This window comes from Ambystoma mexicanum, chromosome 9 (genome assembly GCF_040938575.1).
Source record: "Ambystoma mexicanum isolate Mex_15411 chromosome 9, UKY_AmexF1_1, whole genome shotgun sequence".
Lineage (NCBI taxonomy): Eukaryota > Metazoa > Chordata > Amphibia > Caudata > Ambystomatidae > Ambystoma > Ambystoma mexicanum.
The window spans coordinates 462,263,673-462,290,163 of NC_090931.1; the positions used below are offsets into that span (position 1 = coordinate 462,263,673).

The following is a 26,491-nucleotide window of genomic DNA, read 5'->3' on the forward strand; positions in this document are numbered from 1 at the left end:
GTCTAGGTTTTGGAGGAAAAGTGGGATGCCAGTGCAGAGCAGAGGGCCTGGGAAGGAGGAGGAGAGGAAGAGACTGTGTTATGATTGGCAAGTTCCCTGCCATTTTTACAGAGTTCAGCTATGTTATTGGTGGCTCCTGAGATGCAGGCTTGGACATGAGACCTCTTCTTAGAGCCAATGCAGAGAAGGTATTGCCTTTGGAGTAGGCGGCAGGCTAGTTTGTCAGGGGATGAGCTAGAAGTCTGCCACTTCCGCTCTGCAGCTTTGTACTTGCGTTTCAAAGCTGCCAAGTCGGAGTTATACCAAGAGTTGCATTCGGAGGCAGGCTTCATACGGATCCTCATGACAGGGCCGGGGATGTTCAGGGTGTTAGTGATAGGGAGATGGAGGTTATTTAAAACAGAGCCAGAAGGAGAGTCCAATGAAGTAGGAGGCAAATACAGCGACTGACACACGCTTCATCAGTCGAATGGGAGAGTAGGAGATTGGCAGTGCCGGCGGTGGAGTCTGGGGACAGGGGAGGTCAAGGAGGGAAGCGCAGAGAGAGTGGCCAGAACAGGAGAGAGGGATAGTGAGAGGGTTGGAGAAAGGGATGTCTGATGAGAGCATCCAAGATGTGCCCAGCAGAGTGGGTTGGGCCAGAGGGAAGGATAGTGTGGGAATTAGTGTCGCAGGAGTCGCAGAAGAGCATAGTGGCCACATCAGGGGAGTTGAGAGGGATGTTGAAATCCCCAAGGAAGATAAGTTTGGGGGAGGAGGCAAGAAGAGAGGAGGACAAGTCCATTCTGGAAGGAAGAGCGAGGTCGGCCTGGGGGGTCTGTAGATGGTAGCAAGAGTAAGAGAGAAAGTGGACGAGACAGACAGCCTGCAGACTAGGCTTCAAAGGATGAGTAGGTTTGAGTGGGGATGATAGAGGCAGGAACCCACTCAGGAAAGATCAGATCCACTCCACCACCATGCTGGGAGGGCCTGGGATTGGACAGGATCTTGTAGCCCTCAGGAAGACGAGTGTCAAAAGCAGTGACAGAGCTGGCCTTGAACCACATCACAGTGACAGCAAGGACATCAATGTTTTCAAGGAGGTGATAGATGTCAGAGGGTGTTGGATAGCAGAGCCAGAATTGGGGGTAGCTAAGTGTAGCTGATTGCACCCTTTAAAAGATTTGCGAGGCGGGGCACATGGGTAGGGTGCCACCACTGAGGTGGGGAGCAGGGGGGATGAGGGAAAGATGGGTGGATGGAGAGGGTGGGAAGTTGAAGAGAGAAGGAAGATGTCTGTTACAAGGAGGAAGTTGGGCTGAGAGCCCTGGGCCATGATAATGCCATTGTGATAGACATTAATGGTGCATTTGGAAGATGAAAAATTAGCCAAGAGTACTTTACAAATGGGAGAGGGGTAGAGAGGGGAGAGGCCAGAGACCATATGGGGGTCCATAGGTTAGAAGAGGGAACAGGGAATAAAATGTCAGTGATTGTCTGGAGGAGGCATTGATGTGGTTGTTTGCGATGAGCATTCCAGGGTTGGATCTCAAGAGTGTCTTTTTTAGTGTTTTCCTTCCAGACTTTGCGATAGAGGGAGGATAGGAGATGGAGAAGCAGTTAGAAAAGATAGGGGAGACAGAGAGCACCATGGGTCAGAGACAAGAGGGTGGAGGTCAGAGGATGGCAGGGGAGAGCGTCAGAAGCACTCTGCAACAATAGAATCACACCAGGTGGCCAAGCAGACAAAAATGAGTGGATATGCTGGAGATTACCAGATTTACAGAACATTAACAAATTGGTAAGCAGACCTAGATTCGATTTTACCAAAAAGTACTCAGAAACAGTACAGTACAGTACAAGATGGTGGGTGCACAATGGAAGCACACCTAGATTCGATTTTAGCAGGAAGTACTCAGAAACAGTACAGTACAGTACAAGATGGTGGGTGCACAATGGAAGCACACCTAGATTCGATTTTAGCAGGAAGTACTCGGAAACAGTACAGTACAGTACAAGATGGTGGGTGCACAATGGAAGCACACCTAGATTAGATTTTAGCAGGAAGTACTCAGAAACAGTACAGTACAGTACAAGATGGTGGGTGCACAATGGAAGCACACCTAGATTAGATTTTAACAGAAAGCACTCAGAAATAGTCAAAAGAAATGGCGTGTGCACAGGTGGAAGCACACCCGAGAATATTAAGAGTTAAACAATGTAATAGATATGTCTTTCTTTTTCTATTGAAGAAGGGCATTTAGAGCGCAGTAGAGACATTGAATATTTGTGTCAAAGTGAATATTTGTTTCCCTTATGAAAGCCAGAGGGTTCTATTCATGAAACGTGTATTCAATAGAGTTCGATCATTCTCTATATGTTTTACAGAAGAGGAGAGGCATTTCACCTCAGCATGTATATTGTCGTAAATCCTCAATAATGATTAAAGGCAGCAATTGCAATTGTGCATAAATGTTGTAGGTTCTGAGCTAGCAGAGATAGCAGAGGAGACAAAGTGGCATATGTTGAAAGAATCACTGGTGAGTCACTTAGGCCTTATTTATTTAAACCCGTAACATACGGGGGAGTGTTCGTCATATAATCAGCATGTAGATCGGATGGCATTTTACCCCACTTTATGGCAGAAATGACAGCTGAATCCCAGGCAATTAACGTCAGTTGCTGCTAATAACATAAGATTCCTGATAAGCAGTCAGATAAAATAGAAGTGGATGTACAGGAGAGTCTGCGATGGTCATGACCTGTGTTGTAGGTGGAGCCACGTTCGTGATCGCAAGCTCCCTGCATGAAAGAAATCAGCAAACGTGCTTTGCCACCAGAAGCAGTCGCATTGTCAGAGTATGGGCCCTATCTCGGTTGGATAATGTGAATATTGGAGGCTTATGCTATTTATGGGGCACAAGGCTTTACTTTGCTGCGTAGATCAAACATTTACTGTTAAGATTTCTTTAGGATCACCACTTTTCCTTACCGCACACCCCTGCTTCAAGCTGCTCCAACTACAACTGCTGCACTGAGCAGGAGCACTCTACGCTAGCACTATGCTCCCACAGAGTGTTCTTAACCGGTCAGTCTGGGAGACTCCGAACCCGCAAGTGTCAAGCCGGCAGACCTAAAACAAACACCACCACAACCAGGGTAATGCTCTATCTGCTGCAATTAGCCTGAGTGCTCAGCGCGAGTGGAGCATGCTCTCAGCGCGTTCTTAGCGAGTCAGTCTGAGAGACTCAGCCCGCAGAGGTGTCCAGCCATCAGACCAGAAACGATTGCTACCAAAACCAGGATACTCCTATAAATGCTGCACTCAGCAGGAGCATTCCTTGCATCTCAAAAAACAGTATATACATCTCAGTATAAAATATACACCCCTCAGTTTACAATGTATATGCACACATACTTCAATATATATAATGTATGCATTTCACTGTACACTATATACCTCTTGGTATACAATGAATTTACCTCACTGTGCATTTGATCTGTTTCAATATATAATGTAGCTCGATATACAGTATATACATCTGGATATGCAATGTATGTAACTTAGTGTACAGTGTAAATATTTCAGTATATAATGTTCAGATCTCAATATATGATCTATGCATCTCAGAATATAATACATACATTTCAGTATGCAGTACATAGATTTATGAATCTGATGTATGTCCCAACGGCCTCCCCCCCCCATACTGATCCAGTCCATTCTACATCCCCTCAGTGGCTGTCCATAGAATCCCGTCCTCCATGGAAGTTGGTTCCAAAAAGTACCATGGGTTTGCATATAGTTCCTGCCAGTGTGACTCATGTGCTTATGAGGGGAGTTTAGACCTCATTCTTATTCAATACTTAACCACTGGTGAGACAACTGCTTTGGTGTTGATTTCATGACAATTGTAGTCATGCTTTCACGAAATAGTGCATTGAATAAGACCAGTGATCACAGGTAAATCTAACAACCCTGCTGCAGGATGCAAGGAGTCATGGGAGATTGAAGGGGACATGTCATCGCAGTTCCTATTCCCGTGGTATCAAATTAAGTTAAATGTTCCTTAGCAATGTCTTCTGGTCTCGATTGTTTGTTTTACTGTTATTTTGTTGAACCAGCAGTTCTTCCACGCCTGGCTCCAGTTCTCTTAGTGATGTTAGGATGGGAGCTGCTCTGCTATTTTTGTTGGAAGCTGCTCTGGCTGCCCTGGCTGTTGTCCTTTCTTGAGACATCAGCTGCTTTTGCTTGTGCTTCTTGTTCACCAGTCTCTGGTTATTTGGGATTGTTTTCTCTCACTCTCTCGTGCATAGAGTATTTGTTTCTCCATGTTATACCAATTTCTTTCTTCATTGGCTGCATCCTCCTCAGTTACTTTCACCACTTTCATGGGGCATCTATATTTAAATAGAATCCCTATTTTTCGAGTCTTACTTTGACCACATACCCTGATTGTGCAGCAGAGCTTTTGTTGGATGTCTTCTTTAATGCAATGTTCTGAGTTACTACTCTGTTTTGAATGTCTTCTTTCAATTGATCCAGTCCTTCCCTCAGCACAAATATCCAGAAGGACACTAGATTTATGTTGGCAGTTCTGCCTCGCATCACGTGGAAGGGACTCTCTCTAGTAAATTCAATCTTTCAAATGTTAGTGCCATATGATATGTGCTGTTTCCTTTATATCCATTATGGAAGTTGCTCATTTGCATGCTCAATGTGCCTGTTTTCATGATGTGCCAGCATGCACCTTCATTGTGCATTATGTTCCTTTCATAAGAAACCACGCCATGCTTTGTAAGATGAGCCGCACATCGTTGATGGGTACTGGTTCGTTTGGATACTTTTCCCTCAGATGAGATCGTCCAACACATTTATGGTGGCTCTGGTAGTGATTTCTCTGTTCTGTATCTAAACCCAGCACACAAAAGACTGACTTTGCGAAGGTCAGCCACAAAGAATGCTGCTGCATGTTTGCTCTTTTGCCTATGCCCTGCTTCCCCTTGGAAATTTGGGGGTCTCCCCCCAAACCCACTCCCTGCTGTGTGACTCTGTCACCACACTACCCACCACAACCCCCAACCTACCTCCATTGCTCCAGCGCAATTTTGTGGTTTCCCTCCAGGCTGTGCCCTTTAAACACCTACGTATGGGTGGCGGCCTTCTCTATGAGGCTTTCTGTGCATTGGTCTTTAGAGGGTGTGGACTAAAGGTCGCTGTCAGAACTCCTTTACATTATGTTTGCAGATATATGGACCAGACTCATTCATCAGGTCACCCTTTAAAGTTGAAGTCTCTAAGTAGGGCAAGGCCATGTCTTGGTATGTTTGATGCTGCCATCTTTCTTTGCTGATTGTGGACGCTTCATTGTCTTGGGGTGGGTCTTCCATCATTGCTAGTATGGATTTGTCATTAAGAAATTTGTATTTATCTGCCTACGAATTTCATATGCAAACTCTCAGAGTTTGGCTGCATGTTATTCTAAGCGATATTCAATCAACACTACAGCTAAGTCAATGCCTAGTCTGGGATGCTGAGGAAAACCCTTATTGATGTATTTGTATGTCCAGTTCAGGACTCTGGATGACAACCCTTGTATAACACCCCCCTCTTAGAATCCCCCTGACCCCACTGAGCCAAGAAGTAGGTTTGTTTTGCAAATTAAAAGGTTTATTTGAAAAATGAACAAGATATATATCACACTTTTATAATAAATTAATAATTGATATCACACTCATGGATATAATGTTGATCAACAATGGGTAATCTGGCACCAGCACACTTCTTTACAATCAATGAGGAGTTAGTATAGGATGGATAAGGTAGCAAAAATACTTTTATGGTTTCAAGGGAAAAGCAATGAGGAATAAAATGCAGTACAGAAATAACTTGATATGATTTTAGCAAAAGATAAGATAATCACTTTTTCTCTGGCAATTCACCCCCCCCCCCTTCTTTATGCAATACAAGGAGATGGAAAGAGGAGCACACAGTTCTCAGGAATGCAATCAAATACAATACAAAATTCAGTCCCCCCCAGCAAGCTTAGAGAAAAAACAGGTATGATTTTAAAACACAGGCAAGATACTTTGATGTGATGACAATGAAGTGAGAAATGTGCTAAAATGCTTTTAATTCCCTCTAGAGGTTCAGGGTGGGTGATATCTAGTTTATATTAGTTCAGGCTCACTTTAGCAATGCTCTATGAGTAACTAGCAGGTTAAAACGAATTTTAGCAAAGGAAAGCAAGGAGCTGCTGATTTTTACACGTGGCTGAAATTGTGCAAAATGTCAAATCGCGGCAAATTAAATCGCGTGCGTCGAGCGTGATTACGGAGGCACTATAAGGAGTAGGAAGTCGGAAGTTTTCGGATTTTAAATTTTAAAAGTTCAAAATGACAGATGACAGTTCTCTGTTTTAAAGATGATAGAATGACACGATTCTAGGAGGCAGTTCTAATAGGCTAAATAGTTTGAATTAGATTATTTTAACTAAGAGATTGGTCCGGCACAGTTCTGCTAGGTACTCACAATATAACTTTGAAATAGGCCTCGTCACGGATCTGGTCAACACGTCCAGCGGTGGTTCTCTCTGCTCGGCGGGTCAATCAGGCACCTGTTCTGCTCACAGCGATCCGGATCTCTGTTTCTGCTCACAGCGGTCTAGGTCTGGTCTGTGGTTCCGGCAAAAGTTCTCGGCAAAGAATTCAAACAGCTCGCCCGGCTGTTGAATAGTTCGGTTAGGTTTGCTGGATTCTGAAGGCCTGCTGAGAATACTTTTGCTTGCAGTGGGCCTTCTAGGTTCAAAGTTCTGTAGTCTATGGGTCTCTGGTTCTGGTCTCTGTCTGGATGGGATGTTGGCCGTCAAAATGCTCCGCAGAAATGGAAAATGAATGTCTCTACCTGTCCCAGCAGTCTCTTTTTATGTGTTTTGGAAATGGGTGTGTGCCTGGGCCTAGCTACGCCTGCCCCTCTCACTTGTCATTGGCCCAGTTCTCCCCTCTCCCTTGATTGGGGAGCTGGGTTGTGAGTCATCTTTATGGCTTACAGAAAGACACTCCCCTTGTCAATGTGCACACAAATCTATTTCTGATCCAAATACATATTTCCCAGATACGCAATTTGTTGAAATTACATGTACACATTATATATTCCTTATGGTCCATGCTTGTCCGCCTCTGATCTTCCTGGGGGCTTGCATTAAAAAATGACAACATTTTGCGCTTTTTGACTGGTTTTGCAATATTGGATTATCATCAAAAATAACACAACTGTACACCCTCCTTCTCCACACATTCCAGCTATTTACTAGGTTTCTAGCATAAACCCGGTGTCTGTAATATCAATAAATAGCGGGTTTGGGGGCGTGGCTAGCCGCGGGATGAGAAGGACGTAGGTCTCCTCGGCTCCCGCAACCGCAGCAAATATCCTGATAAAATAGCCTGAAATTCGACGGCATAAGAGCTGATAATAACCCGTAGGGTGTCGGATACTCTTGGGCATAAACGAGGCGCAGAGCAGAGAAAACCGCTGCCGATTCCAAGAAATACGACCACGAGAAGTTTCGAGGTGATCGACATCCAGCTTCCAAAATGGCCGCCGGTGCGCATGGACGAACGCCCTGAAGTGAGGCCGTGCGACTTCGGAATCCATCCTGTTATTCTTCCGCATGTGAGATCGGAGGAGGGGTGGTCCCGGCGGGACGGTGTCCCTCCCAACAGGCGGACTATAGCGAACCAGTGCAGAGGTAAGAACGGAGCACGTATCCACCCACGTGAGACGCCACGGCCCCCGCAGGTAGCACTCCTGGTCGAGAATGAGGGGCACCCTTCCCGTGCGACCCAGCGTGTGAGACAGACCTGTGAGCCACATACGGAGAAGAGGTGCTGCAGCGATGGGATGGCGTGAGCGAGTGTTTCCCCCCCCCGAGCTCTGCTCCAGGAGGCGACGGCGTGCAAGACAGACATACACAGCTAGTGGAATCGGTACCATGGGCAAAGACAAGGCGAGGAAACTTCCCACACAAAGCAGGATGGATCAGTATACCATCCAACCGCCCCTGGCGGCAGACCCCCAGCCGCAATCCGCGGATGAGATGGAAACGGACCAGGGAATTTCACTGAATGACATTATGGCCGCGATAGCCGATTCCCGCTCATCAATGGAGCAGAAAATGGACGGGATAAGAATGGATGTATCCCTCCTCCGTCACGATCTCCAAAAGCTGACAGCACGCACCGGGGAGGCGGAACATCGCATATCCAACACAGAGTATAGAATGCACACAATGCAACAGCAGCTCCAGAACGTAACATCCAAACTAAAGGTACTGGAGGACAGGATTGAAGATGGAGAGGGCAGATCAAGGCGTAACAACGTGCGTATACTTGGTATACCTGAGAAGGCCGAAGGCTCCTGCATGGAACTTTTTCTAGAACAATGGCTGACTGATGTGTACGAGCCAGACGCCTTCTCCAAGTTCTTCTCCATTGAGAGGGCTCACAGAGTGCCCACCGGCAGACCCCCACCCTGGCACCTCCACACACGATAATTGCAAAATTCTTAAATTACAGGGATCGCGATGCCCTACTGCAGCACGCGCACGCAAAAGGCACCGTCACGTTCAACGGCTCCAAAATTGCCTTTTTCCCCGACTACACCAGGGAAGTGCAAAAGGCGAGACACTCCTTCGATCACCTCAAGAAACAACTGCAAACAATGGGGGTGAAGTATGGCCTGCTCTTCCGTGCGCAACTCAAGATTTACCATAAAGGGACAACAGTCCATTTCAATGACTCCAAGGAGGCTTGGCGCTGGGCTGAACAAAACATAGACGGAGACTGGTCAACCCCCCGCGACAACAGGGGTAGGAACCGAAGGCCTCCACCAGACAAACAGAGGGAGGTCCGCCAACCACCAGCGCAGCACCCACCGGAAGAGCGGGGAGGGTGACCACTGCCCTGAGGCCGGCCGGAAGCCCGAGGTCCCGTTGGGTCACCCAGGTCGAGCTACTGCTTTACTCTCTCTACACGCACCTTCGCAACAGTAGGCTACATACATTTATCTGATGCAGTCGCGGTATGCCCCAAGACCGCGACAGAAAGAGAGCCCCCTCCTCGGGTATTATCCGTGGCGGTTCCCCCCCTAGCCACTCCCCTAAGAGAGGGCCTTCCCCCCCAGGGATCCAACCCGAGGGAGGCTACCTATACTTGAAGTTAAGATAAACGCATGTAAGGTGTCCAGTTGACACCAGTGTTTTTTTTGTTCGGGCGACCGATGCTTCTAGTTGGGAGGAGTATGGGGAGGGGGGTTGGGGATTTGTTAGGTTTAGTTACAGACATGACCCATCAAATGTATAGGATGATAAGGCTAGATAAGACAGTGTTCGCCTACGGGCGAATCTGCAGCTGGCGTATTACACCGTTGGCGGCAACACAGGCAGTGACCATCACAAACACCCATGGCATCACTTAGTGGTAGTAAAGACACTCTCAGAACACTGTGGCTCATGACTTGGAAAGTTAATGGGTTGGGTAGCACAGTCAAGCGTCGGCTGGTGAGGCAATTCCTCAACAGGCGGGGGGCTGACATAGTGTTCCTGTCTGAGACCCATCTTGCAGGCACTGACTGTACCCTATTCAGACGCACACACTACAAGTTGGCACTTCACTCAGGTTTCGCAATAGGCTCAAGAGGGGTCATGATCCTGGTACACAAAAACCTTCCCTTCCACCTCACGTCGGTGACCCATGACACAGGCGGCAGATATATCTACGTGGCAGGCAAGCTATGGGATCACTACATCGCTTTGATAGCGACCTATGCACCCCCGACCCTGCTTGAGACGCTTCTTACCGACATTGCCCCGTTAATCGCAAACGACACATCCAACTTCATGATCCTGGAAGGTGACTTTAATGAAGTCATGAACGTGACCCTTGATAGATCACACTTGAGGAATAGAAACCCCAATGTTCCCACCAGACTTGCCACGTTTGCCCATGCACTAGGTCTATGTGACGTGTGGAGGGAACTCCACCAGGACAGGAGAGAATACTCTTTCCACTCAGGGGCACATGCCTCGCTCTCCAGGCTAGATTATTTCTTCATCCCAGCAACTGATTTACATATGGCGCAAGAAATAGACATTCTCCCCCGGGGCATCTCTGACCACTCCCCATTAGAACTGACACTCACAACATCCAGGCAGATTCCACCACCGAGCTGGCGCCTAAATAGCTATTACCTGGGCGACCCTGCGCTTGTGGACAAGCTGCAGAAGACGACCAGTACATACTTGGAACTCAACTCTCAGACGGCAATGAACCCAGGAACACTGTGGGAGGCCTATAAGACGGTGTTAAGAGGCGAACTGATGTCGTGGACAACCGCGAAAAAAAGACAGCACTGGAGCAAGAAGCTTGAGGCCGAACAACAGGTCAAGCGAGCAGAGGAGAGGCACATAATTGAGGACACACCGGCCTCGAATCGATCGTTGCTACTGGCACAAAAAAAGCTGCAAAACATAGCGATGGACAATGCGAAACAAGTGCATACTGCAATGCGGGCGAGAATTTATGAAACATGGGACAAGGCGGGCAAGATGCTGTCTTGGCTGGAAAGGATGGAACAGGGATGCAGCTATGTCCGAAGGCTCGAGACAGGAGGACCGAATTCAGGAGTGACCGATCAGGAAATTAGTCAAGGCTTTGCGGATTATTATGCTGTGCTGTACAGAATGCCCACGACACAGATGGACGCCACGATTATGGAGCAAATTAACATCGCCACCCTAACGGAAACGCAACTGCAACTGCTGGAGAGGGAGATCACAGAAGAGGAGATCCTAAGTGCCATGTCGAGCCTCCCATCCGGTAAAGCCCCAGGACCTAACGGCTTCCCGGTTGAGCTATGGCAAAAGGTGGGGACCAATGTGGTGGCCCCCCAACTGCTCCAAATGTACCAGCACACGCTAGAAGAGAGCATTCTCCCACCAGATCTGCGAGAAGCAACAATAATAGTGATACCCAAACCGGACAAGCCCCAGGAAAGATGCAGCTCATATCGGCCCATCTCACTCATCAATAGCGAAACTAAAATTCTGGCAAAACTACTTGCCGACCTCCTGCAACAGGTGATTCCCACCCTGATACATACGGACCAGTGCGGCTTCATGCCCCAGAGATCAACACGTATGAACCTCCACAGGCTATATTTGCCACTGGAAAGGGCCAATAGCATACAGGGCCCGCTAGCCCTGCTAGCAATTGATTTCGAGAAGGCCTTCGTCTCGGTGAGATGGGAGGCCATCTGGACCATAATGCAATGCATGGGTTTCGGTGAGAACTTTATGAAGTGGGTGCGCCTGTTGTACGAATCCCCTGTGGCCAGGACCAGAGTTAATGGCTGGCGTTCAGACCTCTTCGATCTGGGGAGGGGCACGAGACAGGGCTGCACGTTGTCGGCCATGATTTTTGCTATCGCCATAGAACCACTGGCAATCCTCTTGCGAAATGCGCCAACCTGCGAAGGCTTCCGGTGGTCGGAGAACTGGGAAGACAGGATATCTCTATATGCAGACAACCTTCTCAAATATCTGAAAGAACCAAGCAATGCCTGTCCCAGAGTCATGCACCTGTTAGAGCAATACGAGGCATTCAGCGGACTGCGAGTGAACTGGTCTAAATCCATCCTCTTCCCGCTAGGGGACACCTCGTCGGCAAACTTGACGTCTGGCCCTTACCAGATCGAAAGAGAAAAGTTCAAGTATCTGGGGATACGTATTACGAAGCAGCTGACTGAATACACAACCCTGAATCTCGCCCCCCTCATGACAAGATTTGCAGAAGATACTCGCCATTGGATCTCCTTGCCATTAACGCTGATGGGTAGAGCGGCCCTGTTCAAAATGATTGCCCTTCCTAAATTCTTATACATCCTGCAAAATGCGCCATCATATTCACCAGCGAGAATTTCACAAAATAGAGTGCACCCGTCGGAAGCTGCTTTGGGGGGGAGGACACCCACGAATCGCTCTCGCCACGCCCCAAAGGTCTATTTGGGAAGGAGGCATTGGACTGCCCAGGATACAGTCATACTACTGGGCCAGCCAGATGGCGGTAGCAAATGACATGCACCACGGAGACGGAAGCCTCCCACATATCAAAGGTCTCATCTGTAATGCCACGACCACGCCTCTAGAGCATCTGAATGGAGGCCTGAACCGCACATCACACACGGATATGGCAACGCATATAGTGAGAATATGGAAAGACACACATCAGTACCTGGGATGGGGCGGGAAGCTAACGCTGGCACAACCCCTATGGAACAACTGCAACCTTCCCGAAATAAGAAAGCTGCCCATATGGCCTGAGTGGGCCCAGCGAGGAATCGCCAGGATAGGAGATGTGGTTCACGAGGACAACCTGGTACCATTCGAGACATTGCATGAAAAGTTCTCCCTCCCAGACACAGAGAGGTACCACTATATGCAGCTGAAACATGCTTGGATGGCCCACAGACTCATAACGCAAGACATGCCGGAAAGCTCCCCTGTGATGGCAGTTCTCAGGCGGAACATTGTGCAACTGTGGGGATCGGAACATACGCCAAGCTTTGAACAGTGGGTCACAGATGTGGACATATGTGCTATAATGGAACATAGAGTGTACGCGGCGAGGGGTTGCCCGCAGAAAGCGGACAAAATATGGAGAAGATGGGAAGAGGCTAGTTAAAGGACAAGATTGGCTCCACAGCCTCTGTGACTGAGAGTTACCCCGGGAGAGGGGGGGAGATGCCTCTGCGAGAATATCCTATGCCACAAGTTCATCTGTTGTCAAATTGACGGTCTGTCTGACCAGGGTCCCGGAAGTTGAGTTTATTGATTCTTTTTTGGAATGTTTGTTTTTTTTTGCCGTATTTTGATTGATTGTCTTTCTCTCTCTGCATTCTATCACATGTATCTGTAATGTAGATCTTGCATATGTTCCTCTCCCCTCCTGTCTACCCCTCTCCTTCCCTTACGTTACTACCCAAAGCTTTCCCCTACCTCCCCACGTCCCTACCCGGTACTGCAGAGAAATAAGTGTAATGTTGTTTTATGTTTAAAATCAATAAAATCTTTGATAAAAAACAATAAATAGCAGGGTTTGGTCCTAGAACACCGTAGAAATTGGAGTTTGGACTCAAATCGTGAGGGCATTTTTCATACTAAGAATCTCAAAGTTGTACATTCCTGTCATTTGGTTACAATAAGTTATCAATATTTCTATAAAATATATATATGCTGTAATAGGAATCCACACTCAAGTCTGGCCCGCCCCTTGAAGCTGGGTGGGCCAGCGACCACATGTCTCTGCTCACAGGCATCTCTCTGTTTACTGTCAATATTCAAAATTAACATACCCCATTCAACTGAAAGGGGCTATTGTCTCTCTCCTCCAGGCTGAAGGGGAAACCCCCTCCCTCTCACTCAGAAGGGCCATGTGATATCCTGCTTCCTGTTGTGAGTCTCTGGGGTGTTAAGAGTTCTCAGCCTCTTGGCCTCTGGGAACAGCAGGTGGCTAAGATTTCTAATTAACCAACAGGCTTTGAAGTCCCTGCTAGGCTGGATCCTCTTGCACTCCTGAGATACAGTCCTACTGTCAGAGTTTAGACCGCTAGCGCCGGTTTGTGGACAAAGCTGGTACTGCACCCATTTTTGGGATCTGTCTTGAATTACTGCATTTCAATAGAGTGGTCTTTTGCTTGATAGAATAGGACCCTTGCTTAACATTGTTTTGATGGCATCCTTACAGTAAAGTGGTGATGTGGAACACCCCCACAAGAAGGTTGTATCTTTGGAGTGGTCTTGTGCCAACTGCGCAGTTCTCCTGCATTATGGCGTGAATTTGGGCCGCAACAGCTCATCCCCACATCCACCCAGTCTATTGATTTAGTTTGTTCTGGGATAGAATAATGGGCGGCGACAGCTCATCTCCACATCTACCCAGTCTATTGATTTAGTTTATTCCTGGATAGAATGATGGGCGGCGACAGCTCATCCCCACATCTACCCAGTCTACTGATTCAACATGGGTCAAAACCCTTGACATTATCTTAGCCATGGTATGGATGATTTATTTTCCTTTGTGCCTAACATGTGGGCAAATGGCTCGTGGTCAGTTTGTAGCTAGAATTTCCCGACCCATAAGTATGGCCTGAAATAAGCTGTGGCCTAAGCAGATGTCAGCATATATTTAAGCAATAAGCCCAGAGCCGCAGGGGCATTACCAAGTCAGGTAATGCCCCGGGGCCCATAGTAACGAAGGCCCTGGGCATTGCCTGACTCGTTAATGCACCTGCGGTGAGGTGCTTATTGCTATAAGTACCCGGACCCATAAAACCAGGGTACTAAAAGTATTTATTTTTGTTTCGAAATACTCCGGCGTTTCGAACATTAAAACAAAAAGTTTAAAAAATGGCCACCGGGGAAGGGAAAGGGAACCGGGAGCTTCAGCAGACGTTTTTTCCTGTTTCCATGCCGCATAGGACAAGTTGAGACACACTATTTAGAAGATGCCATTTGCCAACTAATCCATGGTGCTGTTCATTGATGTGCTTCTTCCAGCGAACATCGTAGACAACGCTAGGAGTTATCTCACTTTTCTCGCATATTTAGCTCACTAAGAGAACGATCCCTGAAATACAACTGCTTTTCTGGGCTTCCTACCATCCGCACATGTGCCTGGTAGCACAGCGTATGTAGTAATTAACTACCAGCCTCCATTAAATAGTGCTGACATTTCGATAACAACATGACCACTTTGCTCTCCTGGACGAATAGAACAAGGTGCTCCTCGCCACAGACTCTTTTTGCCAATGTGCCTCCAGATGCAAATTCTGCATTCTATAAAACGGTTGATTTTTCCACCGTCTCTATCACACTCGATCTAGCGATAACAAATCTATGATGTCATTTTCACATCACATATAAGGCCTATCGTGAAAAAATCATCTGTCCTGAAGATGGCCACAACACTTACCTTTTTATGGACACCTCTGAGAAAATGTCCAATCCATCATTTGGCCGAAACATGTCGGCACCTCATATCTCAAAAAATGTGTAAATTTAGTTGTTTCTGCAACCATTTTATAGGAATATAGGGTGTATTGATTTACCCATTCTTTCTTCTTCTTTTTTCTGTCCTTTCTTTAGCCTTTTTCTTTATGTTGCAATTATTAGACATATTTCTTTGTGCCTCTTATGATTTATGGATGTATTACATTGTTTTTAGCTTTTGTACATATATATGATTAAAACTTGATCTCATGTACCCTTGTGCGTCTGGCCATTTTTGCCTGTTTTTTGATCCACGACTAGCATACACTGTTGATTTTCTGTAAATATGTCTATTGGTAGACCTTTGTGTGTGTGACCATAAGTGTTCAATCCCTTCCTAGAGTCGAAGTAGTGAGGGGTAATCAATTCTCAGTGCCTTCACCGGTACCCCTGTGTTTCATACATTAACCCATCCCTTCTTGAGAATTGCTCCCCCAATAACAAACAATGTTGGGATTTGGCCTTTTTTCTAGTACCTTTCCATGACAGCCCTTGAAAGAAATAGAAAAAAAGTAAACAAAAAAATGGCGTGCAGTCCCTTCTTCCTATCCATGACGGCGTGTTGCAGATCGGGAGCGGATGCACTGGGGACAGAAGTGTGCCCAGCGCGTCCACTCCCGAAATGGACTTCAACAAAGGTAAGTGGGGATGGGGGGCGTGTAGGGAATTCTGTGGAGGGGGAGGTCGGAGGGGAGACGGGAAGTGTGACAACACTTACCTCATTCCCCGGTCGGGAGATGACGGCAGTCTCCAGCTGCGAGGCTGCGAGATGTGGGTGGTGTAGCACTGGTAATGCCCCCATTCCGAGCCTCCTCATTGGCTGAGAGGCTAACACCACCCACCCCCCACTGGGTACTAATTCCAAAAAGATTGGGATGTTGTTTTCTGATTCTGAAAGTATTTTACTAATACATGTTCTGGACCTTTCACTTGAGCATCACACCTGTGGTGGAGGCACCAGCACTGTCAGTTGTGCATGGTTATGACACAGCATCAAAAGATTTGAAATGCAGTGCTTTCGGAACAACAATGTTGATGCTGTCAAACCACATTCGATTTTCTTGTCTCCATGTAACTTCTTTCCCTTTCTTGAAGCCTACATGGTAGTTCTATCGCTGATGAGAAATGTAATATGAACTTTGAGTAGTATTCTGTCAGCTACATGATGGAGTTGAGTCGACTCTTATTTCATAGATGATAGCTGGTTCTATAGCTTCCAGCAAACCATGTTTGAATTATATTCCTCTACTTGAAATTGCATAGCCCAGATATTCAACGTCCACCTTTCAGTCACTGTGCTTGTCCTGTGGGACGTTTTAACTCACTAGTCCAGCCCTGCAACATTCCTGTGCACTGTGTGCATCTGGAACATCAGAATGGCCGCTGGAAAGCATTATGCGTGTTAAAATCACCCAGAAATGCACAGGAAAAACCTGGAAAATAGGCCACCAATCCACTTTTGCCTATGTCAGTGGTGACACAGGAGACCACTGCCAAAACCCACCATTGGGCTACCCACAGAGTAGCCTGAAACTACTTGAAAAAGCAATGCTGATTGCAAAAGAAACACAGAGCTGTTTGGAAATCCATTTTTCTTGGTTGTCAAATTTGCTAAAATCATGGTCACAAACCACACAAAAGATCCAACCTTTTTGTTGGGGGTTAAACATCATTCTACTTCAAGAATCCACCTAAATATAATGTCAGCAGAAGTACATTTATGAGAAGAAAACCCACATTTAAAGATGCTTGCTTGGGAAAATATGTTGAAAATAGGCGCAATACCACTACTCACTGGCGATCTCTAAATCTGTCATGTTAAACTTGTGTCTCAAAATCTAAGTGTGGGGAAAGAAGGGACTTCCATCAAATGCAATATAGGGTGCCACTATTGATTTTCATGTTGAAAAAGACTGGAATTGAAGATATGTTTGCTTATTTTAAAATTGTAACTTTAATTTTCAAAAGGAACAATGTCACAATTTACTGTAAGGTAACCTGATTAAGCTAAACTTCAAAGAGGTTTTCCCCCCACTGAGAACACACCACCCTTTTCCTTCCCACCAAAAGGAGAGGATCTCTCATTTGGATGCTAATGAGAAGAGGAAGAGACTTGCTCTGCTGCTCTAGTAAAGAGACAATGGGTTACTTGAACTGAAAGAAAATGCTAATTCAGGTGTGACTGAAACCAGCTGCCCAGGAAGACAAGCTCATGTGACTCTCTGGCCCATCCAAGACCTTGGAAACGGAGACAAACCGTTTGTGGATTCAGAAAGCACAGAAACTGCATGTTTAAGAAAAAGACTTATAGCAAATTGTACTGAACTGATATAAATATGGAATTTATAGGTTATTAAAATGAAAAGTTCGTTCACAGTTTAAAACTAATCTGGAATCTGTGCGATATTCAGAGACTGAACCACGAAAATGATCATATTCTAGCTATTGTGATTATGCTAGGAACATGAAAAATTAAAGGAATATGCCCAGATGGTATGTGCATGTATGTGAAAAAATTGGTACAGAACTGACACTGAGTAACCGCCCAAAAGCGTGAAAAACTGTCATTTGTGAAACAAAACTCATAGGAAGATGAGGCTTTGACAGAAACGTACCTTAGTTAATCTGTAACATAAATGTGTATTATTAACAAGTTGGGGATATTGAAAATATGTTTTTAGGAAAAATAGATTGGGTAGAAACAAAGGGGAGGGTTTTTTCTCTGGACCATAAATATAGTGTTACTCTGACACATGATGACACATCATGACACAATGTTCCCTTCTCAAATCAGAGGAGAGGGAATTCTCTGACCCATCCGATTCTTAGAGGGATGGGCATAGTATAATCAGCCTCCCCACCACTTGGAAAATACATAAATAAGGACTGCTGATGACAGAAAAACACACACACCTTGACCCATCACTGATCTACCGGCGAAGCACTCTGCAGGAAGAACCCATATCCAGACTCCAGAACCCAGGTCCAGACTCCAGAACCCTGAAGCAGAGGCCCAATCCAAAAAGCTGAACCCTTCTCAGCGGGCCTTTAAAAATCTTGCAACCTGATTTTAACCCCTAAACTTCCACGGGGCCTAACCAATTCAACAGCCTGGCTGCGCTGTTTTGGCTGCTTCTGGCTAAGAACCCTTGCTAGAACCCTGAGATCCAGATCACTAGAGCAGAGTTGTTACCCAGAACCCATCAGATGTAGTCCAAGAGGCCGTGCGGACCAGAGCGCCTTGCTGAGAGCAGAACCAAGCGCCTGAGACCTATCCGGTGGCCAGTGAATTCCAGCTGAACCTTTGACCAGATCTCTGATGGGCCCATTCCAAACCATAGTTGTGAGTATTTAGCGTAGAACTGTCCATAACCAACCTCTTAGTATTAAGTAATCCAATCCAACCCATTCCAAACATATCCATAACTGTATTGTAGAATCTCTTGTGTCTATCCAGAATCCTTATCTCATCCATATAATCCTGTGATAATTGTAGTGATAATCATCTGTGCGCTGATATTTTTCTGAAGAAAGTCAAGTGTCCGGGCGGACAAAAGTCAGAGCGGAGGCACCGCTGCTCTGGTGGCTGGCTGTTGGGTATGAAAAGCGCAATCTCATTTGTAAAATGTTGACTCTTTTTGAGAAAAATCGACCTTTACTAAGACCTCTGTAAATCTTGAACGAAATTTAAATGTCATTTGAAGCTAACATCCTCAGCATTCAAACGAACTAAGAACCGCACTCCCATTCCTTATAGTTTTCCGGTAATCACGTTTTTTTGTGCGTTGAAAAGTTTGCCGCGATTTTGCACTTGGCTCAATTTCACCACATATAAAAACAGCTATTTCTTGCTTTCAACTTCTGAATTCAAAGAGCAATTTCATTTGAAATCTCCTTTTGAGAAAAATCTACCTTCACTTAAACCTCTGTAACTTTTGAACCGTGTGTGCTAGAAACGAAATTTAAACGTCATTTTGAAGCTAACATCCTCAGTTTTTCCCTCATCATGTTTCCCGCACGCGGAAAAGTTGCCGTAAATTTGCATTTGGCTCAATTTCACCATTTGTAAAAACAGCTATTTCTTGTTTTCAACTTCTGAATTTATTTTTCTATCTGCCAATCATTCATCAATCATTGCTAGTGTCTACCTGAACCTATCCAAAGCAACTCTAACTAGTTTTTAATCCGATTTAGCGAATTAAAAGTCATTTCTAGCATTTTTCCCATTCATTTCAATCACATTAAAAGCATTTGACCTGTTTTAAAATCATTCCTGTTCTCTCTAAGCTTGCTGGGGGGAATCCGGATTGAAACTGCAATTGTTGATTGTTATTCCTGAAACCTGTGTGCCCCCATTCCATCTCTTCATATTGCATATTGGGGGGAGTGAGTAGTATCAGAGGGAAAGAGTGATTACATTGTCTTTGATTGAATTCATATCAAGTTTATTCTGTGTTGCATTAATTTCATATCATTGCATTTCATTGAACCCACACAAAGTTTTATTCTCTGCTACATTATTCTTCCTATTACTACTCCTAATTGATTAAAGAGATTGTTGATTATTGTCATATCACCCATTGCTGATCATTGTATAAATATTCATAAGTGTGATATTCAGATATTGCTCATATTCAGAAAAGTGTGATATAAATATATTGTTCAATTCATCAAATAATTTGTTTTACTTTGCAAAACAAACCTACTTCTTTGTTCAGTGAGACCGGGGGGATTCAAAGAGAGGGGCATTGTGTAAGGGTACATCATCCAGAAATAAAAGAAATTTTGACATAAAAATATATAAATACGGGTTTCCATTGGAATCCCATACTAGGCATTGACTTAGGTGGAGTGGTGGGTTGAAACCACTTACAGTCCCTTTCTGAGCTTCAGCCCTCCATGTCGATTTCCCGTAGAGGACATGCAATAATGCATTATTGTGATTTCCACTCCCTTCCCGTAGACTAAGATTGTGTCTCACTACTTATTTCAGTCGATGCGACATGTGTGCATCATGCATTGGAAAACTGACGCAGCTCATGAGATGATGAAAGGCATTCTAGCGTATTGATATAATACAAATTGAGTGTGATTTGGATTCTTCGAGCAGGCTTATATAATGATAGTCATTTCTCGTATTCAGTTTACAGAAGTCCTTCACTTTGGCCAATGGTAGTAGAAGCGCTGAAATAGAATCCCCTTAATCCAGCTGCACAGATTCATGCAGAAGTGGATCTTATTTGTGTTTTTTTGTAAGTACAATAGGGCTCACCCTATTGTACCCTTTAGATGGCTTCATTCAGATTGATTGTGCTGACTCTTATGAGACTATAGGATAAATGTGAGTCCTTATGGGGCCATGACAGGAACACAGTGATGTGTGTGCTGCACCTGAATTGTATTTGCTCAAAGAGATCTTTAATATGTGCACCCCGTTCCCCACCCTGTGCTGAGCATAGTTCTGTACCCGTCAGTGATGTTTAAAAGCATGGCCATAGTGACAACATGCTCAACCTCGGGGTATTGAACAGTATTGTGAAGGATCTTTGCCCATTCAAGCCCTGTACCAGGACGCCTCTTTTCTGCTTCCTGGATTCTTCCTGCTGACAGGGGCCCTTTAAATTCGAATGTCCACCCTTTGCATTCCAGATGCTTGATTGTGAGCCTCCAAATGCTCCTAGTTGAATACCTGAGCACTTCAACTTAACTTTGGCGAGACTTAGGCCTTCCATATACATGCCCAGTGTGATTACCATGAAGTCAGGCCCCTGAAGCTGGTAGAAGTGTCACCCACTGCATTCCCATTGATGACAATCTTGCTGTTTGGTCACTCACAGTGTTCATTCAGTTGACCCCATTTGTCTCGCTTTTCTAGAAGTAGATTGCTTGGCAAAGTGGCCTGTGCACTTGCTGGCTCAGCACCTTTTGCCTGTTGATAGACATGTGGTGCCATGTGAGATGCAGGATGTGCTTCTGGTGCATCTGAAACACATGTTTTTATAGCTGCCTCCTTACACCAACACCATGAATGTATCGCTCATATAGACTCACCTGTCATGTCCATTATGTGATACCACTTTTGTTTGTCTTTTTCTTTGTACTTTGCAGTTGTCTTGTCTCCTGCCAGCTAGTGATAGCTTTTCTATCTTCAGTGGATCTTTAGCAGTCAACATTTTCCCCTTTATCTTGTGTTGTCCACAGTGATCTGTGAGCATGTCTGTGATCATTATTTCGGCTGCTACCTTGGAGTTGCATGGCATTGAAAGTTTGGATTGTCTGACTAGGAAGGATTTGTCATTTCCTTGTGCTTTTGTATGGAATACTGGCTTGGGTACCCGGCGTTGCCGGTGCCCTGATCGAGTGGTGTCTCATGTGCCCTGGAGGATCTTGCTCTTGTCCTCTTGTCAGCAAGTCTTGCTTCAGTTTGCTCTGGTGTCTCATGTGCCCTGGAGGATGTTGCACTTGTCCTCTTGTCGGCAAGTCTTGCTTCAGTTTGCTTTGGTGTCTCATGTGCCCGGGAGGATGTTATGCTTGTCCTCTTGTCGGCAAGTCTTGCTTCAGTTTACTTTGGTGTCTTATGTGCCCTGGAGGATGTTTTTCTTGTCCTCATGTCAGCAAGTCTTGCTTCAGTTTGCTCTGGTGTCTCATGTGCCCTGGAGGATGTTGCGCTTGTCCTTTTGTCGGCAAGTCTTGCTTCAGTTTGCTTTGGTGGCTCATGTGCCCTGGAGGATGTTACGCTTGTCCTCTTGTCGGAAAGTCTTGCTTCAGTTTACCTTGGTGTCTTATGTGTCCTGGAGGATGTTGTTCTTGTCCTCATGTCAGCAAGTCACTTATTTCTTTTTGTATTCCCTTTAAAAATGCTTTAATAAACACTTTCAAACTGTATACAGTAGTAATACATGTCAAAGCAATAGCCAACCCATCAAAGATTTTGCTTCAGACACCTTTGCAAATTTTACCTCATTCTAGTACCTACTGTAGTGAATCGGGGTGAGCATCAGTAAATGGGGGTGTCTACGGAGTGAATTTTTTGCATCCAAACATAGACTACAATTTTGCCCCAGACAACTAAGGAATCCATACACAATTCGGTAGACGTAGGTTCAACAGTGTGGATTAGTATAGCTGGACAATCATACACACATACATACATTCAGCTTTATATATTAGATGAATTTTTGCAGCATTACATTTGTTTTACTGGCATAACTGTTCTCTAGTCTCTGTTTTGACTCATTGTAAATGTCTGCATCAAATGTATTTTCCTGGAAAGGAATATTGTGATTTATCGAATAGGCAGGAGGAATTTGGTGTCTTCCATGACTTTGAAGTATGCTGACAATATGTTTATCCACTAGTGTGATCTGAATGGGTGGCTTTGCTGAGTTTAGAAGGGATGCTGCTGGTGGATTTGCACCTTTTGTGCTTGGTTCACAAATAATACTAGAATACAGTGAGTGCATTTCTGGAGCTTGACTTCACTACTGTGGTGTTTATGGTGAAAACACTGTGGAGACAGGCGCAATTATATCAGTTCTCAGATAAGGCTTTCCTTTGTAGGATATACTGGAAAAGAGAGGCAGAAACCTCCACCATCTTAGACTGCTAGCTTTTGAATGCTCTCTAAGCATTCCTCAATATTGTGTGACACTACAGGACTACAAAAGATGTGCTGCACGCAGCTAGGTTCGAGGGAGAGGGAAGAAAGACTTCAGTGATCAATGGTTGAGAAGTTCTCCTACTAATTAATTAATCTTGTATGGTGTGCTTCTTACTCCCAAAACAAGCACGTTGCCCCTGCGCTATCCTCTGGCCTAGAAAGCAATTTACTCCCCAGCTCCAGCTAGCTTTCAGCTGCTACTTCCACCAGCAGCTCATGTGCGTAAGGCAGCAGGTTAGCCACCTACTTGTGGGTTTACATGCATGCATTGAGCACTGTACCATATCTTCCAGCTCAAGTTTCAATGCATCCTTAAAGGATAGGTACGTGTTTGTTTGTGACTGACCCATGCACACCTGCTTCTGCTCCCTTCTCACGCCATTTAAGGGGTCTCAGTGTTTTCATGTGTACATGTTTGCCATAACAACTATCTTCTTTTTAGATGCAAGTTATAGGCTACAAATGTTGTGTCATGCTCACTGGCCCACACCAAGACCATACACTTTATTCAGATTTTCCTTAACTACCATATCTCCAAAATAAGTGAAGATCAGGACAAAAGTGTCATCATAGCTCAAGCCAGAGTTGGTCCAGTTTTAACAATGTAGACAGTAGCCAGGGCTCAATTGACAATCAAAGATTTGCTGAAGGCCGTCTCCCAACGAGGCCCTGACTTCGTTTTTGGTCATAGTTATGGTAAAAAAATAAAGTTCATTGGAAAACCTTCATAACAAAGTGCCGCAAGAGCAACAGCTAGGCCGCTTTGTGACCACCTTATATGAGTTTGCGCCGAAATGGAAGAGGCTAAAAGCAAGTAATGATAAAAAGAGGACATGGCAATTAGCAAGAATTGAGCTCACAAATGTCACCACGTGCTTCCTATGCCCCTTTCTTTCACCTACCAATGACATGTTTAATCCAAGGACAAGTTAACGTGGTGTCCACCCTCCTGATGGAAATAGTAGAGCAGTTGTTTAGAAAGACATACCTAAAACCTAGTAGAAAGGGCAAGGGCATCTTAAGCCAAACTTTGACTCGTTCCTTTGCTGCAGGCTACAGAATGAGGCCTTCAACCATAGCACTGAAATATGCTTCCATCCCACACTTGAATACCTGCCCTCTCCTTTTTCACCTTTTGCCAACTCGTCCTTATCCGTCTGGACACTCTGAATCGTTTTTTTCTCAACTTACAATGTGCCATTTTATTTATCCTAATTAATTATGAATGCATATGTTAAACAACTAGTGACAAAGCAAACTGTGGCATTTATGAGTTTGTGGCATTTATGCGCTCTGGTCATCTTCTTCTGCTCTCCGTTCTTCTAGGTGGCAATGGTGGAGGTGCAGCTGGAGATGCAGTACCAATATCCACAGCTTCTGCTCATCGCCTTTAGTGCATGCACCACAGTGCTTGTGGCTGTGCACCTCTTCGCCCTCCTTATCAGTACCTGCATCCTGCCCAATGTGGAGGCCGTTAGCAACATCCATAACCTGAACTCCGTGAACGAGTCGCCCCATGATCGCATGCACCCCTACATCGAGCTTGCCTGGGGCTTCTCCACCGCTCTCGGCATCCTACTTTTCCTGGCGGAAGTAGTCCTCCTCTGCTGGATCAAGTTCCTACCAATGGACGCCGCGTTGGTCAAGAATGAGGCATCAGGAGTGGTACGCGAGTCACACGGTCATGCAGGCTGGCAAGCAGCTCTCGTGTCCACTATCATCATGGTGCCAGTAGGCATCATTTTTGTGATCTTCACCATTCATTTCTACCGCTCCTTGGTACGGCACAAAACAGAGAGGCATCACTTAGAGATCGAAGAGCTCCATAAACTGAAGGTGCAGCTGGACGGGCATGATCGTGGCTTTCAGGTGGTGTGACAAAGCAGCAGCAAACCCCAACAATCTTACTGCTTCACTGCTAGCACCTTTCTGGGCTGGCAAGTTAGTACATAAAGCTGGATACACACGAAGACAATTGTCGTCCATGAGCCAGATGTGGTAGGACACACTTGTTTTCAAAATGTACTTTTAGTGGATTCTCTCTGTCTGGCATTTGGCAAACAGGCCATGTTGCTGGCACCGGCAATCCACTGTTCTGTGATCTTCTGAGCAAACAGCGTGTATCAGTCAGGACTTACCACCTAAATGACATGACATAAATTCACCTTAAAATACATTTGGAGTGGTGTATGAAAGCGAGGAGACACTTCCCAAGGTGAGATGAATATTGAACTCTGAGGAGTTCTTAACAGAACGGAAACAAATCCTGGAGGAGAACTATCTTGATTTACTTGGTACATTCCTAGCGGTTGGGTGCCTGCAGCGGGCTGTTGTACTTCTATAATGGCATTCTCTTCGCTTTTTCTAGCTGGTCCTGCAGCTCATGACTCTGCTTTTTGTTCGAAACCTACTGTGACCCTCTTGGACTAGCCCACTGCCCACGCTGGTGCATTATCTTAACAATGACGCCTGTCCAAGAACATGGAGGTACACGTGTATTGGTGCAGATCTTTCCCTACCTTCTTCCAACAGCCCAATCCCGCCAAAATCCTGCTCCATTGTATTCTTAATAGCATGCACTTTCTGTACATTTCCTGCCTTGTATGAGCCATTTCCCAGAATTCCACGCAAGTACAGGTCATTGCTGTCAGGGTTACTTCCTGCATTACCCTCCGAACTGCTTGCGAGTAGCACATACTTGTCGCTGGGCACTCCGCTATCAATTATGCAAAGAAGTATTCATAATGTGTACAGACTTTCTCTACCAGAACTTTCATGGGATTCTGGGAAAATTTAGCCGGCACTTTAGGATGCTCTGTAAAGGCAATCACATCCTACAATGGAGCTGAAGGCGTAGCGGGATCAAGTTGAAGAAAAAGCTGATGTTTCTTAGAGCAATTCTGTCCTCATGAAGGTGGATATTATCTGGGTTCTGCCATGCACCAATCGGATCTGCCCATCGCCAATGATGACTACTTCCTACCCAGCAAGATGAGCCAGCTATAATGCTCGCAATACTCAATGCTACTTTTCATGTCTTTTCTTGTGTGCAGGTATACGTACTAGTGAGAAGTATAGTATCACACGTTTTACAACTGATGAAATTAACAGGAAAACCTGCTCAGTTATGTATGTCTGTGATATTAAACTGCCCACTGATGCATATGCCAATTAATCCGGATCATTGCAAAGGTACAATTTTCGACTGGCCAAATGTAGCATACCACTTTGTCACTTTATCGCTGCCACAATGTTTATTTTGGTCCATCGATTTTGACCAATTTGGCATAGATAGAATACAGGCACGACTGAGCAGTGTAGTGTCACGCATGTTCTCACCTAGGAGATAGCTTAATAAATATGTATTTCCTTTATTGAATGTTCTGCTCAGTCACATAGGGCCCGACTCATGGAATATTTGCCTGGTTCGAAGTGACTTGGCATTGCTGAAAAGTGACTTTGCACTGCCGACACAAACCTTGATTCATGGAACTGCGTAAAGTGTATTTTTGAAGTGCAAAGTCCGGGAAAAGTCAGCGCATAGTCATTTTTGCAGTGCAAAATGACTTTGCCCGGACTTTGCATGGCAAAACTACACTTTGCACAGTTCCATGAACCCGGGTTTGTGTGGGCAGTGCAAAGTCAGTTTTCAGCAGTGCAAAGTCACTTTGAACCGGGCAAATATTCCATGAATCTGGCACATAGTGTTTATGCTGAATTGGAAGCATTCTATTAAATGTTAGTTATT

At 45.3% G+C, this 26,491-nt stretch overlaps 1 protein-coding gene across 4 annotated transcripts in view; it reads left to right on the forward strand.

Moving 5' to 3' along the window:
• Positions 1-26,211, forward strand: part of ORAI2 (ORAI calcium release-activated calcium modulator 2) — a 280,814-nt gene extending 254,603 nt beyond the window's left edge. For all 4 annotated transcript variants that reach the window (XM_069614994.1, XM_069614992.1, XM_069614991.1 and 1 more), the window contains one exon: positions 24,070-26,211. In XM_069614994.1, coding sequence (XP_069471095.1) covers positions 24,070-24,621 — 552 coding nt within the window. In that variant the 3' untranslated portion in view covers positions 24,622-26,211. The remainder of the gene's footprint in view (positions 1-24,069) is intronic.
• Positions 26,212-26,491: the final 280 nt, after the last annotated feature.